This window comes from Trichechus manatus, unplaced genomic scaffold (genome assembly GCF_000243295.1).
Source record: "Trichechus manatus latirostris isolate Lorelei unplaced genomic scaffold, TriManLat1.0 scaffold00152, whole genome shotgun sequence".
Lineage (NCBI taxonomy): Eukaryota > Metazoa > Chordata > Mammalia > Sirenia > Trichechidae > Trichechus > Trichechus manatus.
Window position 1 is genome coordinate 236,275 of NW_004444088.1, and position 17,698 is coordinate 253,972.

A 17,698-nucleotide genomic window follows, 5' to 3' on the forward strand; every position below is an offset into this window, starting at 1 on the left:
TTTTCTTACAGAACAGCAAACATCCTTCAGGTAGGGTGCCTTTATTTATTTGTGGATGTAGGTGAACAAGGAAGTCTGACAGCAGATTTTTTACGACCCCCAACAAAGTAAACAGTTATGGAGATACGTAAGTTTAGAGCAGGAAGGTGAATCAGAGATTGCCTATAACCAGAAAAATAAATTATTTTTATTTCCTCATGCTCTCTCCCTGCTCTGCGGCCTTGACATTTCGGTATCATTTGCCTAGAATAGCAGCTACCACAGTGCCTAGACCATAGTTAAAAAAACCCAAACCCATTGCTGTAAAGTTGAATGCATCTTATGAATGAATTAATGAATCTATTCCAGTTCTTTCATTTACAGACAAAGAAACAGACCCAAAGATAAAAGAGCAGAAAAGCAGATACCCCCCTTTTCCAACTGCTACCATATGACTTGCACAGCACTAGGGTCCCTCACTTGAATTATGCAGTTTCATCTTGTGTGGTAAAGGGTTTGCTCAGCAGGCCTGCAGGTTGACCAAGCCCTGTACGTTCCAAAGGTCTTCAGGACTGGCCCTTGACCTATTCCTGGGAGATAACCTTTAAGATCTTGGAATATTCTGCTTGATAAGAGCATCTTTGTATCCCTGGGGCCTTGGACCACACCAGATAGTTTCTGCCAATAATGTGATTTATGGTGAATATCTGTTTTTGTTTGCCTGGGGCCCTGGGCCACACTGTATCAGTTTGACCTCTGGAGGGGAATTAATAGGTAAGGTCAGTCATACAGGCACTTCATTCCTTCATCACTTCTTACCCTTGGACAGCAAGGCTCAGATGAGCTTCCCTTGTTGGCAATACTTTCATAAGTGTTGTCACACGTCATTACTAGGAGAATTAAGTACTGCCCATGTAACTCCACTAGGGGAGGACGACTGGAAGCTTGCTCCTGGTTTCTCCTGGACCTTTCCCTATGCATTTTTCTTTTACTGATTTTACTTTGTATCCTTTTGCTGTAATAAACGATAAGCATCAACATAACAGCTTTTCTGAGTTCTGTGAGTCCTAGCAAATCATCAAACCTGCAGGTGATCTTGGGGACCCTTGTCACATATACTCTGAAGAAAATTATGTAAGTGTTATGCTAGAGAAAGAAGCTAGACACTTAAAGCTCAAAGAGGTTTAAATAATTTGACATGGCCTATAGAAAGTAGAGGGGCCCTGATGGCACAATTTTAAGTGCTCGGCTACTAACAAAAAGGTGGGCGGTTTGAACCCTCCAGCCACTCTGCAAGAGAAAGATGTGGCAATCTGCTGCCATAAAGAAAACCCTAGAAAACCCTATGGGGCAGTTCTACTTTGTCCTACAGGGAGGGTCACTGTGAGTGGGAATTGGCTCGACAGCACATAACAACCACAACAACATGGAAACTAGAGTTGATGGAGCCAAGATTTAGTTTCACTCTGGTGTCAAAACCTGTGCCCTACAGTCGTACAAAAACCAAGACCAAACCAGTTGCCATTGAGTTGATTCCAACTCATGGTAACTCCATGTGTTTCAGAGTAGAACTGCGCTCCACAGGATTTTCAATAGCTGTGACCTTTTGGACGTAGATCTCCAGGCCTTTCTTCTGAGGCACTTTTGGGTGGACTTGAACTGCCAACCTTTCAGTTAATAGCCGAACGATTAACCATTTATGCAATCCACAAGTAGGAGGTAAACATGGTGTTCTTATGTAGTGTCTGTACGATATTTTCTCTGCCACATGCTTGCATGGTATTTATGGAAAGAAGTATAAGTGATTATTAGTTCTGGTGGCCTGGAAATCTCTGCTTTTTATAATCCCTGTCGTTTGGATGGTAGCAAGTGAGTGAATATAGGGAGCTGTGATATAGTGGAAAGGTCACTGAACTTGGAGGCTAAAATCCAGAGCTGAGTTCGTAATCTTATTGTTTTACTTTGGGCAAGTCCCTTGTCATCTTTGCGGCTTAATTTTCTCATCTGTAAAGTAAAGTATACAACACCAACCTTGTGGAATTCTGTGACGGACAGATGAATAATGAATACGAAAACACAGTTTGTCTACATACAGTAGGGGATTACTAAGTAAGCTTAGGTAAGAATGAGAAAACGTATGTGAAAGGACTTTATCAACTGCATGTTCACTACTTTTTCTTCCCCTTGTTACCATTTTGCAATTGCAGCGTACCTCAGCCTTAATTTGTGCGAACAAATAAAAAGAGGATAAATAAGCATTTCCTCACTGTTGTGATTTGTATACAATATAGCTGATTTAAATGAAATTCTGCATTGAATTCTTTTGAATCCAACATAATATATTAGTAGAGAAATAATAGTTAAAAAGATATTTGTTTCTTGCCATGAGCGTCCATTCTTATAACAAAACCAAGACAATTCGAGAAAAGGAAGGATAAGAAAATTGGTATCATTGCACAGTCAGTAGTGACTCTTTGATGAGAAAAAAAGCCATTGTGAGCTTGTTTTTTTAGTAATTGAAAATATAGCTTTTCAAATATTATGCATTAGCTGCAGCTCTATGCATGCATTTGAAAATGAATCCAATAAAAATAATTTGTGTTTCTCAGTTTTGTAAAAACTGTTCTTTACCTGAGCCAAGGTGACGTGTCATTTGCCTTTTCTGGTGTCTTGTCTCTGCTCTCTAACATCAGTGATGCCTGAGATTCAGTTATCAACGTTTGTTAGGTCCTGTAGCTTTCCATTTTTATGTAAACAATTTTATCATAGGTAAACAAATTCAAAAGGCCAAAATAATAGAAGTGAGTAATATAATATGTTAAAATACATATTTTAAAAGCTCTGATAGTCATTCATTAGAAAACTTTGTGATATTAGCCATGAATGGGACCTTAGAGCTCATCTAGTTTCATCTCTCTTAGTTTACGGTTTGGGAAATGAGGCCATGAGTGGCTGAGAAGGAGATATGCTCGTTTTCAGAGAACAAAGACAAGGCATCTGCTCAAAGCTCTCTTTGGCGCACTCTTCTGACTACACTATATCAGAATAGAAGACATTTTTACACGTATAATTCAATTCTCCTTTATCCAAATGATATCAGGAAAAACACGGTCTTTCTCAACACTTACATTAGCTTTTTGGATGTGGACACTGATAGAATGATGATATGTATCTGGCAGTGGAGCACATAAACGGATGATAGGAGATCTCAATAGCCTGGAACAATTGGCTAAATCTAACAAAAGGGAATTTAACAGAGATAGAGGCAAAGTCAGCACTTACAGCACAGAAAACAATGGTAAAAGTACACGAAGTGGGACATATGGCTTGACTGTAGGACTTGATTTTTTTAAAAGTGACTGTTTTGTGATAGCGAAAGTTCTGAGTTTACTACAGTTTCTATCTTCCCCAAATTAACTGAATTTTACTTAACATACCATAAGTACAAGCACAACAACAAAGATGCTAAATCTAGTCTAGTGCATCCACCTGGATACTTACAAATTCAGAGCATCTAGAGCGGAAAGACCAGGACGTTAAATTGACTCAGACTCAAATACATTAGGAAAGGCTTAAGGAATTGGATATTACTTTCTGGAGAAGAGAAGGGTTGTACTTGTTGTCTTGGAGAAATGGGGAGGAGAGAAACATGTACTTTGTAACAAAGGAGGCTGAGTGACAGGGTGGAAAGAACTTGGGGGCATGGCATCAGAAGGCCCGAGCATGAATATTGGTGCCATCATCTACCAACGCACGAGCTTGGGATAATCACTGAAAAACTACATCTCAGGTTCTTGATCTATAAGCTAAGGACAGCAATATCTATATCATAGGATTGTGAAAATTAAATTAAACAATATATGTAAAACATCTACAGTGCATTGCATATAAATGTATCTCTTTAAAAACAAAACATTGAGCTAGGAAAAAAGTAAGGAGTTCTCAGCAGCCTACACCTAAGTGAAAACAGAAACTCATGCATTGGGTACTCAAATACTGACCTTTCCACCACCTGGCAGGTAGAGTCATTAGAGATTTTTGTTAGTTTTCACTAGAGACATATCTTGTAGAAGGGTTGTTTAAGTAGCCAAAAGAAGGTTAGAAATCCAAGATGCTTTCCAGTGTTGCATGATGTATTTATATTTTGACCATCAGCACTTTACAGCACTTTATGCTAATAAGGATTGCTCTTTAAAATATTTGATGTTTTATAGGAGATATATAACTTATAAAGTTGCAAGAAATTTCACTATGACATATAGTAAAACAGTGCTTGCCTACTTACCTATAAAGTGCTGAAAGGGGCCTCTTGTTTCCAGGTTTTGGTCTGTATGGTTTGGGTTCCCCTGCCATGTTGATATCTGAAAGCATAAAATAAAATAGCATGGATTAAGAAAATATTAAGTAATTTGAGAAAAGTAAATCATGGAGTGTTTTACTTTTTCTCATTTGTCTATGCATTCATACAGTGTTTTGTACCATTCATTCATTCAACCAATTATTTACTGAGCACTCAATTTATGCCAGGCATTGTTTTAGGTGCTTGGGACAAAAACCCACTGTTGTCGAGTCAATTCTGACTGATAGTGACCCTACAGGACAGAGCAGGACTGCCCTATAGAGTATCCAAGGCTTTAAATCTTTATGAAAGCAGACTGCCACATCTTTCTCCTGTGGAGTCGCTGGTTGGTTCGAACTGCAGCCATTCAGTTAGTAACCAATCGGTTAACCACTGAGCCACCATGGATCCTATCAGTGGTGTCACGAGGGTTAGTGTCACCCAGTGTGATAACTCATGTTCCCCCTCCCGCCATGGACCTCTTCCGGTATCACCCCACACAATATCCTTAATAATGATTTTTGTACTAAGGTAACTTGTAAATTGTAATTCCCATATAGCACTTCTTTTTTTCCTTTAATTACTACTTCATTCTCAAAAAAGTTATTGATATAGGTTCACAAATACTAATTACCACAATATTGTAGCTAACACACCAGAAAATTTGACAAAATCAACTACTATAAAAACACGGGCAGTAAGGAAAACAGCGCATGCTTTAGTGCGTGTTTGTAGCATGTGTAGACGGAACCATATGCTCTGAAGCATCACTGTAACTGGGTGATAATGACAGCTCTGAGTGGAGTAGTTAGAAGGTTCAAAAAGTCAATTAGCCTAGAGTTTTAGCCTTGTAGGTATATTGATACATGTAACCTGCGATATGCAGATGACACAAGCTTGCTTGCTAAAGTGAAAAGAACTTGAAGCACTTACTGATGACTATCAAAGACTATAGTCTTCTGTAGGATTACACCTAAACATAAAGAAAACCAAAATCCTCACAACTGGACCAAACAGAAACATCATGATAAACGGAGAAAAGACTGACGTTGTCAAGGATTTCATTTTACTTGGATCCACAATCCCTGCCCATGGAAGTAGCAGTCAAGGAATCAAACGACCCTGGTGGAGCAGTAGAACGATGGGATGCAGAACTCAAATTGCAGTAAGAAGACCAGACTTAATGGTCTGACTGAGACTGGAGGCGACCCAGAAAGCATGGCCCCTGGACTCTCTATCACCCCAGAAATAAAACAATTTCTGAGGCCAACTCTTCAGACAGGGATTGGATTGGACTGTGGGACATAAAGAGATACTCGTGAAGAATGTGCCTCTTAGTCAAGTAGATACAAGAGACCAAAGGGGCGGCTTCTGTCCAGAGGTGAGATGGGAAGGCAGAGAGGGTTAGGAGCTGGTTGAATGTTTATGGGGAATCAGGGGTGGAGGGGAGGAGTGTGCTATCTCAGAATGGGGTGAGCGGTTGGGGTCTCATAACAATGCATGTAAAAAAAGAAATTTGTATGGGAGACTAACTTGGAATGTAAACTTCATTTAATTACAACAATAAAAAAAAGATCAAACGACATATTGCATTGGGAAAATCTGCTGCAAAAGACCTCTTTAAAGTGTTGAAAAGCAAAGATATCATGTTAAGGAACTAAGGTGCACCTGATCCAAGCCATGGTATTTTCAATTGCCTCACATGCATGTGAAAGGTGGACAATGAACAAGGAAGACCAAAAAAGAATTGATGCCTTTAAATTATCGTGTTGGTGAAGAATATTGAATATACTCTGGACTACCAGTAGAACAAACAAATCTGTCTTGGAAGAAGGACAGCCAGAATGTTCCTTAGAGGCAAGGATGTCGAGACTTGTCTCACATACTTTGGACATGTTATCAGGAGGGACCAGTCCCTGGAGAAGGATATCATGCTTAGTAAAGTAGAGGGTCAGTGAATTAGAGGAAGACCCTCAACAAGATGGACTGACACAGTGGCTGCAACAACAGGCTCAAGCATAACAAAGATTATGAAAATGACCCAGGACCGGGCAGTGTTTTGTTCCGTTGTATATAGACAGGGTCCCTATGAATCAGAACTAACTCAAGGGCACCCAACAACAACCACCACAACAAGCTGAGTTTATGAAAAGTGTTTTTGTTGTTCTAACCAACTACAGTAATATATTCATAGACAGTTATTTTGGCGTCATCCCCTCTGGCAGGGTTACCGGTTCAGTCCACACTCCCTGAGACCCTTTAGAGACGCCACTGACTCCTATACGTTCTGCAAAAATAAAAAAGACTTAGATCCCTGCCTTCATGGAACTTACCCTGTACTGGGAGGAGAGAGAGAGTAAACAACAAATATACTCTATAAGAAAAATACATAACATATTAGAAGATGATAAGTACTATGGGAAATAAATAGAGCCAAGTAAAGGGAATCAGTAGTGCTAAAAAAGAGAGGCTGAGAGAAACAGAATGAGATAGGCTTCTGATTTTTTTTTTTTTTGGTCAAATTTCTCAGAATGAGTAAACATTTGCATGGATAGAGTCTTGTTCATAAGGGGGGATTGTTAAATTTCTCATGTATGATTGCATAAATTTCCTGTATAGAAAAGGAAACTAGAAGGATGGACTTGCAAAGCATGTAATGTTTGCCGCGGGATGAATGAAGTACACACAGCAGACAGAATGTGCAGTTATAGAATTCTGTTGTTGTTGGAAGCTATCTAGCCAATTTCAACTCATAGTAACCCTATGTAACACAGCAGAACCACCCCATAGGGTTTTCTTGACTGTGATCTTTAAGGAAGTAGATTGTCAGGTTTCCCCTGCAGCGCAGCTGGGTGAGTTGAGTTACCAACCATTCAGTTAGCAGTGGAGTGCGTAACCATTGCGCCACCAGGTTCCTTACAGAATGCTAGGGTCACAGAAAAGGAAGAGAGCACGGCCTTTTTTCATGAACTGAAAATACGATAGTCTCTGAGATAAGACAAGAAAATGGTTAAGTACATGACAAAAACGGTATATGCATACAACGACCAACCTCAATCTTTAAAAAAATGTGTAAAACTATTAAGAAATTGGACCGTTGGGTGGAAGAGATTTGGAAAACAAAATAATTAATAGTTAATTAATAGATTGAGGACAGTTAAATTTCCCAAAAGATTAAACAAAGAAAATCTACAGGAGATGAATTTAAGAAAAGCTGTAAAAGAAGTGAGAGACATTATTTTGACAGAAAAGAGAAGCCTACTATTTCTAACACACAGTTGAATACACTGAACCACCCATCACTGGAAACAACCAAAAATGATGCATAAAATATAAATGTAGTTCTTTAAGAAAAACACAACATTGAGCTAGTAAGAAAGTAAGGAGTTCTCAGAAGCCTACGTCCACATGAAAGCGGAAACTCAGATGGAAGTGGAACACTGAACTGCTTCCCTGAAGACATTTGTTGAAGCCAGAACTTGAGCTTTAGTTTACATGTCCGTGTGGGTCAGAGGAGACAGGAGACTGCCCAGAATAAAGGAGATGAAGTATATGATCAGCTAATTAGATATCCACATGTGATAAAATCCTTAACACCTAGGAAGAGAAGGTAACTTCCTTACCCAATAAAGGATATCTACAAAAACCCTACAGTAAACATCATGCTTAATGGTGAGACATTAGACGCAATTCCTTTAATCTGATCTCAGGGACTTTAAAGCGCATCTGCTATCATCACCTCTAAATAACATCGTACCAGACATCCTGGTCAGTGCAGTAAGACAAGAAGACAAAATTAGAAATGGGCGTGAAGAAACAAAACTGCCCTTAATTGCCAAAGATGACATAGGTCCACACAAAAAAAACAAAGCACCTACAGATTATTACAATAAGACAGTTTAGAAATATATTGCATATCTGTATGCAATAAAGGAGCCCCGGTAGCACAGTAGTTAAGCGCCAGGCTGCTAACCAAAAGGTCAGTGGTTGGAACCCATCAGCCACTCAGTAGGAGAAAGATACGAAAGTCTGCTTCCAAACCAAACCATCGACTCAATTCCAACTCAAAACAACCCTATAGGACAGAGCAGAGCTGCCCCATAGCCTTGGAAAACTTTACTCTGTCCCATAGGGTCCCTATGGGTCGGGATCCACTAGATGGCAAAGTTTTTTTTTTCTTTTTTCTTTTTTTAATGCAATAAATGGACTGCATATCTCTACAGAGCAATAAATATTTTTAAAATATAACTTTAGGAGATATAATTTATATGATATAAAAACAGAATTTACCTAGGATTGAATCTATCAAAAAATATGAAAGACCTTTATGGAGAAAATTATAAAGCTATATTGAAAGATCTTAAAGTAACCTTACATAAATACAAAGAAATTCAACTCAAAATAATAATGTATCAATTCTTCCATGTGGATTTATTGAGTCGATGCAATCTCAATAAATCCCCAAATATTCTTTTTGTATGTATGCAGAGCTTGAAAAGTTGATTTAGAATTTTTATGATAAAAAAAGGGCCAAAAATAGTCATGAGACACTTGAGAAAAAAGAACAAAGTTGGTAAATTTACATTATCAAGATTTATTTTAACACTGTAGTAATTAAGACTATAGTATTCGTATGAAGTTAAAAAGTGGACCCATACATACATGGACATCTGATTTATGATAGAATTGGCATCACAGTTCTATCACAAATCTGGTATAGACTTTTTAATAAATGATAGTGTAACCATCAGTTATCCACATGGACAAGTATAAAATGGACTTCCACCTTACATGACACCAAAAAAAAACAAACAATTACTAGTGGATTAAAAACCTAAATGTGAAAGACTGAAGTATCACATTTTAGAAGGCAATACAGGAGAATATCGTTAGGAGTTCAGAGCAGGAACAGATAACCTTAACCCAAACATAAAATGAACTAGCCTGAAAGTATAAGATTTATAAATTCTACTACACTAAAATTAAGAACCTCTGTTCTTCGAAAATCACATAAAGACAATGAAAAGAAGAGATGTAAACCGGCTCAGGATTTTTGAAACACATACTGGATGAAGTATTCACTTCTAGAATATACAAGGAATTCATTCATATCACAAACCACCATATAGAAAATTAAGAAAAAAAGAGTGAAAGCACTTCACAGAAGAGGAAACACAAAGGTGGATAAACATATGAAAAGATGGTTACCATCCTTAGTAATGGGAACTGTGAAGTAAAACCACCGGAGGTATAACTGACACGCAGTGGATTTTTAACAGTTTACAAAGTCTGACGATATGAAGTGTTGCTGAGGATTTGGAGCAACTGGAACACTTGTGTAAGTGTAAACTGGTAAAAACATTTTGGAAAATAATTAGGTGATTTCTAACAAACTTAGAAGTGTTCTTACGGTATGATCCAGGATGTAAGTACCAAAAAAAAAAAAAAAATTCTTGTATATGTACACCATGAGATATACACAAGAATATTCACTGAAGTATACTGGGACAGAAAAAATCTAGGGAAAAACCAAATTTCCATTGATAGTTAGATGGATAAATAAATTATAGTCTATTTACACAATGGAATACTATACAATAGTTAAAAAACAGAAAGTGAATTTGATCCATAGGCAACAATATTGATGCACCGATGAATTTCAGGAATATGATGTTGGGCAAAAACTATGTCACAGAAAAATATTGTCAGTATGAATCCCTTTATGTAAATTAAAAATGCAAAATTAAACAATGTACCATATAGGAATAAAAATACTTGTGACAAAACCAAAGAAAAGCAAGCAGAGATAAACTCTGAATTCAGCATGAAGGTTGTCTCTGAAGGGGTAGTGGATTTTGGAAGCAGTGTCTAAGGGACTTCTAAGTTAGTCATAATGTATTATTGCTTAAACTGCGTAGTTAGAATATGGGTTTGCATTATAGCACTATTCTTTATAACTTAAGTACTTAATACATCTTATTTTGTAGCTACGTAATAACTAATACAGACATAAACAAGAAAATGGGAACAAAAATAGTAAATTGTGTAATGATAAATGTTCAGGTCAGAGACAATAGGTTTTGGTGAATAAGTGGTTACAGCAAAGTTAGTGAGCTGGGGTATACTGGGAAAGACGAGCAGTTATGGGGGGTGGATTATTGGATGGGGGATCACTGAAGACCCCAATTAGAATTTTAAATCTCATTTGAGACGTATATTAATTGAGATCCTCAGTACAGGGCTGACTTGAGAATGAATCATGAAGGGTACAACTCTTGTTATGATTTGAAATAAGACACAGCCAAGATGGAGACTTTTTGAAACTTTCAGGTATGACAGGGTTGGAACAAAATAGCAAATGAAGCAAAATGCAGATTTCTATTATTTTTATAATATTTATAATAATGGTACAGGATACATGTCCATGAAAATGTCATAAAACATAATCTTTGTGTTTCTTGCTTAGATCCCGTGACTCCTAAACTGAAAAGGTAAAAGTACTAAATAAATAAAAAGCTTGAGACAAATGTGTCAGCGAAAATATTATGAAGTTCATTTTGTTTTTGTTTTTTTGTAATATAGTGTCAGTGGTTCTGAAATACACTTAGGAGTTTGACAGCCTGTTCATGCAATAATAAGCCCTTCATGGAAGACTGTTAAACTCAGTATTTCCAGACATCAGCATCTCTTCAAAGGTACTTAAAAAGGTAGAAGAAAATCCTTTGTACTTATCAAACATTGAACAGTGTTCAAATGCAGAATTTTCCATTGAATACTTAGAAATTTATAAGTAGATATGAAAATTTATGTATTTTGCTCTACTATGTTAAAGGTCACCTGTTATTAGAAGACCGAGGTGGGGGGGAGGGGAGGAGGTGAAAGGGGGCTGATGTAGTAAAGGGAGAAGGGTCAGTGGACAGCAAGCTCACTTAATCTTAGTTAACATATAGTCAGAGTCTGGAAGAACACGCATTTCCTTTGGGTGGAATGTCATAAGATTCAGTTATGACTTCAGAACAAACCCACTTAGTTGGAAGCCAAGGCTCATGCTTACATGTCTCAAGAGCTGTTGGCCTAGAAGAGACCATATCAACAGGGCTAATGGGTGTCTTAGCAGTAAACTCTGCGGTCAGTGACAGATAGGCCTCCTGAGGTTGCTTCCCCTGATAGCTCTGGCACTGTGTAAGTTACCCACCAGACAGCGTGGGAGAGAGAATGATGACCAAGTTTCAGTTTTCAGTCACTCTCACTGGATAGGAACCTTGGCATAAACATTGAGATACAGAAAATAAATTTTTTAATCCCCAAGTTTGCAAAGAGATTCACACCCAACACTAATGTTTAGATTATGCTATCCTCAATCATTAGTATCACACACAAGAAAAATTTTGTGAACATACTTCAAAAACGGTTGCAGCAGTACATCAACAGGGAAGTGACAGAAATTCAAGCCAGATGCAGGAGAGGATATGGAATGAGACATATTATTGCTGATGTCAGATGGATCTTGGCTGAAAGCAGAGAATACCAGAAAGATGTTTACCTGTGTTTTATTGACTATGCAAAGGCATTCAACTGTATGGATCATAACAAATTATGGTACCGTTGGAAACAATGGGAATTGCAGAACATTTTAATTGTGCTCATGAGGAATCTGTACATAGATCAAGAGACAGTCGTTCAAACAGAACAAAGCTACGTGGTTTAAAATCAGGAAGGTGTGTGTCAGGGTTGTATCCTTTCACCATACTTATTCAAGCTGTATGCTGAGCAAATAACCTGAGAAGCTGGACTATATGAAGAAGAACGCAGCATTAATATTGGAGGAAGATTCATTAACAACCTTCAATATGCAGATGACACAACCTTGCTTGCTGAAAGTGAAGAGGACTTGAAGCACTTACTAATGAAGATCAAAGACCACGGCCTTCAGTATGGATTATGCCTCAACATACCATACCTGTTGCCATTGAGTCGATTCCGACTCATAATGAAAACAAAAATTCTGATAAGCAATAATAAGCAATATCATAGTAAGCGGAAAAAATACTGAAGTTGGCAAGGATTTCATCTGACTTGGATTCATAATCAACGCCCATGGAACTAGCAGTCAGGAAATCAAATGACGTATTGCATTGGGCAAATCTTCTGCAAAAGACCTTTTTAAAGTGTTGAAAAGCAAAGGTGTCACTTTAAGGACTAAGCTGTACCTGATCCAAGCCATAGTGTTTTCAATCACCTCATATGCTTGCAAAGGCTGGACAAGCAATAAGGAAGACTGAAGAAGAACTGATGCCTTTGAATTATGAACATATCATGGACTGCCAAAAGAACAAACAAACCAATCTTTGAAGAAGTACAGCCAGAATGGTCCTTAGAAGTGTGAATAGTGAGACTTCGTCTTGCTTACTTTGGACATGTTATTAAGAGGGACCAGTTCCTGGAGAAGGACACCATGCTTGATCAAGGGGAAAAGCAGAAGGTCAGCGAAAAAGAGGAAGTCCCTCAATGAGATGGATTGACACAGTGGCTGCAACAGTGGGCTCAAACATAGCAATGATTGTGAGGATGGTGCAGGACTGGGGAGTGTTTCCTTCTGCTGTACACTGGATTGCTATTAGTTGGAACCAACTCAATGGCACCTAACAACAACAGCAATAGCATGTTATCCTCAAGAGAAGGTGTGGGTTTAGTCATTCTCAACAAATGCTTTTGGCATATTCCACAAGTTCTAGTTAAATTCCTAGTTATTATGAAGAGGCACCTATAGAGGTACTAATATTTCAAGTTGGTGGACCCTGGCTATTAGACTCATATTCTAATCTATTAGAATCCTATTCTCGTGGCAAGGGTTGGTAAAACCAGGTAAGCACAATTTGAAAGAAGTTTGTCGATAGGCTTATTTCTGTTTGCATGTGCTACGTATCACGGAACTTCCTCCTCTATCACAGTCAGAGGGACAAAGCAGAAAAGAACTCCCTGGCTAGGAGATGGCTGGAGTTGGTACGTCTCCGTGGAGAGAGGAGGGGTGTGCACATTTTATACATATATAACTCTGTGAGCCTCTGTAAGACCAGTAAAGAGGCTGATGGAGTAGAGACTCTATTTCTATTTCAAGGTTTCAACATTTCAAGTTAGCATGAAAAGATATGAGGCATAAATGAACATTTGCTGCAAAAATTAGCCTTGTAATATTACACCTTGGATTCAAACAATTGAAAAATATCCTGTTGGGTTACTAACTATATATTTTCACAGTAAATTACTTAAAAATGTATTAAGTGAAAAAAAAGTTCTAAAAAATTCAGCCAATTTCTTTTCTTCTGTATTTTTCAACTAAGTAAGCGGTATCATTATACCATGCCAAAAATAACGATAAAGTTACAGAACTGAAACAAATCAATGAGCTGAACGTATTTTGATTTGAGGCAAATGCGATGAGGCAAATGTAGACAGGTACTGTTCTAAAGTGTCATCCTCAGAAATAACACATGTAAGTATATTTATTTGACCAACCCTTGTCAGCATACTAATAAAAATGATAGTAACAGCATTCTAATAATTCATGCTTTTGACTCTTGAGAAGATACCTCCAATTCTACACCCAGACAGATGTTACTTCTCCCTAGTTTCATCTTCATTTCGCTTCATTACATCATTCCAGCGATGCTGACTACCAGCTATCTGTGCCCTTTGACTCTGGACTTCTAACGGACAATGATAGGTTCACTCAACTTCAGTACCTAGGACAGTGTTGTTTATCCAGTAGACACTCAAAAAATCTGCTGATCAATTAAATTCACACAGGCCAGAAGGCATATCTTTGTATGGGTTGTAGGTGTCTAAGCAAACATTTTGTCAACACATTTCCTAAAGTGTTGTTCATCTGAACAATGTTTCTGGAAGATGTTAATAGGTATGTTGCCAACAAATAAGTTCTGTAAAAATGCTATAATATATCCCTTCTTGGATATTTGCACTGCATATTCACAAATATAACTCTGCAAAACAGAAACATATTATGTTTAACTCAAATGTTCTGATATATTTGTGAACAGAAAAAATTTTTTAGAAGGCATTTCCAGCAGAACAAAGCTCTCCCAGAACACTGGTTTATGACATACTTTGAAAAATTCACAGAAATATTTTGCATTAACTTTCCTGTAATCAGTCTGGAGTATTCTCACTTAAAAATTAATTTAATCTTTTAAATGACATAACAGTTACACTACCATGATAAGCTGATACTTACTACTCTGACAGTAACCATTCCTGCTGGCATTGTCATTTTATAGAGAAATTTAACCTTGATATTGAATTGATGTATAACTTATAGCATAACAGGGCATACAAACAGCAATCCTAACTTCTAGATGGGAGAAACAAAAATAAATATTTTTCTAAAAGAATTGGTTAAAAAGAAAATCTTTATACTTAGGATTTTTTTTCTCCCCCAGGTTTAAATAAAAGTCTAAATAATTCAGCCATAGCATATAGACTGCCAGGAAAAGTCATTCTAAATCTTTTATTGTTCATATTTACAAGATTTAAGGATTCATGACTATTTCGTTGAATAAAAATTCCAGAGATAAAGAAACTAGTCTGTTATACTTGACAAGTGAATGGATATAACCATACATTACCCAAGTATAAGTGCCATACTATTAAAGTGTTTTCGCAGTTATTATTAGTTTAGATCTCAGAACAATCCTGTGAAATAAGCAGAGCAGGAATGATTATTCCCACTGCATGTATAAAGATGTTGAGATACCGGGAAATTAAATGGCTTTCATAATAATATTGTTAGCTCAGTTCACTACAACAGTCTTCATCACTGAGCACAGCCCGTGTGTCAGGCACTTAACTACTAGGAGCAGGGAGAGCCTGTCCCTGCCCTGGAGGAGCCGACCATCTGAGGGTCAGCAGCAGAGCTGACCTGAAATTCCACCAGGCTCAGAGTTCAGAACTTTCCCTACTACATCTCGTTCCTGTAAACTAGAGTTCAGATGTTATACATTCTATGCCATCATGTCTGGTTAGGTTGTGGAAAGCGCCCTGTAAAGCAATGACTTCTGAGTCCACCGGAGCTTGGCCAGCATGGGGGCAGATATGTGACTAAAGGAAGGCTGGAGAGATATCCAGGAGGCCTGATGGCGCACTGGTTAAGTACTGCCGCTAATCTGAAAGTCCACAGTTCGAACCTACCAGCCGCTCAGCAGGAGAAAGATGTGGCGGTCGGCTCCTACAAAGATTTACAGGCTAGGAAACTCTGTGGGGCAGTTCTACTCTACCCTATAGGGTATATGTCCCTATAGGGTCACTATGAGTCAGAATCCACTTGACAGCAAAGGGTTTGTTTGTTTTTTGGTAGAGATATTGGAGTCCCTGGGTGGTGCAAACGGTTGATTCGCTCAGCTGCTAACTGAAAGAGTGGAGGTTCCAGTCCACCCAGAGGTGCCTTGGAAGAAATGCCTGAAAAAATCTACTTCCGAAAATCAGCCTTTGAAAACACTACGGAGCACAGTTCTGCTCTGACACACAAGCGTCTCCATAAGTCAGAATCGACTCTTTGGCAACTAGTTTTGGTCTGGTAGGGAAATTTGTCGAGCAGCAGTGGGGAGAAGTACATCCGACTCTGAACTGAGCTGCCTCAAATTCCTTGGCCGGGTAGTTTCATGAACCTGTGGTTTGCTGGAGTTGCATAGAGGTGCTTTCACGCTGAGGGAAAAAATGCACCTGGCTTGCAAATACACGTAGAGTCCACCTGTGCTCTAAAATATGAGCATGTGAAGTAATTTGATCCTAGAGCTGAGAGTGAAGTCAATTTTTTACAAAAGTAAATGACTTTCTAATCTTCTTGTTTTTCCCTTCACAGAATCAAAGCTAGTTCTAACACTTGAAAGATGGCTTTAACAGTATGTTAAAATATTCAGTTACGAAAATGAAACTGTAGTCTAATTTTACTGGGCAGTCATTGAATTGTGACCATTATAATGTGTCTTTGGACATAGTTGCATAAATTAGTTCTGACACAGCATTATGGCACGTTAGCCTCTGGTTATTAGAATGCTAACGTGAAGATGACTGGTTGACCAGATTCCCATTTGTTACCAGGAAATACTCTGTGCCCCCAGGTTGTGTCTGCAAGGGTGATAAAAGGGGAAACATGAACTTCTTACTAATTACTTGGTAAATCTGATCATTGTATGTGATTTATTTAGACTGAACCTGCTTTTTCTGCCAATAGAAAATAATGAAGTGAAAAAAAGTGGACACCTATATTTGGCTGCCGTTTTTATTTACTGTTTTGTTCAATGGGTATATTACGAACAAAATAAAAAATGGCATGGATTATTTATTTTTATTTATCAAATAATTACTGAACTTGCAGGCACTGTGCTAGGCACTGGTTAAAAATGCGAACATTGTTTTTGTGCTCAAGGAGATTTCAGAGAAAGACAAACCTGCAGTTAACTGTAGTAAATTCGACAAGTGTTATAATAAAGATGCAAGCTATGTGGTTTGGACTATGGTGCCCCGCTTCTATTACTGAGGGTGCCATTAATGGCCTGTTCTTAGTACACGAGGTGGTTTCTTCCCATGACACCAGGACTAATATGAAAGGTTTCCTAGAACCACATCTCCCAGCAAACTCTACTAAAAGCTTCAGTTCTACTAGTTGAGCTATAGAGAACTGTTTCTGTTGTTTTGATTGATTGGTTGCTTTGTTTTGCATTTCCCATCAAAACTCCTATCAGCTAACTAACAAAATAACTTCAATTTGCCTTGAAGCATAAATGACCATGAAACTTGTTGCTACTTTGTGTTTTCGGTGCATATTTAATCAATGTGTGGTTTAAAGATAATCAGCAGGGAACACAAACACACCTTCACACAGTTCACATATCACCAAAAGGTAATGATTATCAAATCTGAATTTACTTAATTCCTTAAACTTTCAACTTGTGTAGGTTTTATTTTGTTCTATCACTTTACTCTCTTTTGCAATCATGGAGTAATTTTTTGAAGAGATTTTTCTATATTCCAAGAATGTCTTTATCTCTAAAAAGGTAAAAAGGAAGGACCACATGTTTTATTAAGAGAGAAAGACTCCAGAAACCAAGTGAATCAAACATAAAATTCCAAGGAATTTCACCAGTAGTGCCCTGAATATGTTTAGGGCTTTGCCTAACAAGTTTACACATACACTTCATGATCTATTGACACTACAAACAACAGAGGCAACTATTATGAAATGAAGACCCACAGGACTTGGTGAAAAACAATCTTAGCCATATGTTCATTATTAATGCATTATTAATTTCCAAGTGTTTATTTACTTTCATACTTGAGGATATAATATTTCTTAAGGAGAGAAAA

At 37.8% G+C, this 17,698-nt stretch overlaps 1 protein-coding gene across 14 annotated transcripts in view; it reads right to left on the reverse strand.

Moving 5' to 3' along the window:
• The window catches only part of RALYL (RALY RNA binding protein like), an 800,360-nt gene that overhangs the window by 140,983 nt on the left and 641,679 nt on the right, over positions 1–17,698 (reverse strand). For all 14 annotated transcript variants that reach the window (XM_023740284.1, XM_023740287.1, XM_023740279.1 and 11 more), the window contains one exon: positions 4,265–4,340. In XM_023740284.1, the coding sequence (XP_023596052.1) occupies positions 4,265–4,340 (76 nt within the window). The remainder of the gene's footprint in view (positions 1–4,264; positions 4,341–17,698) is intronic.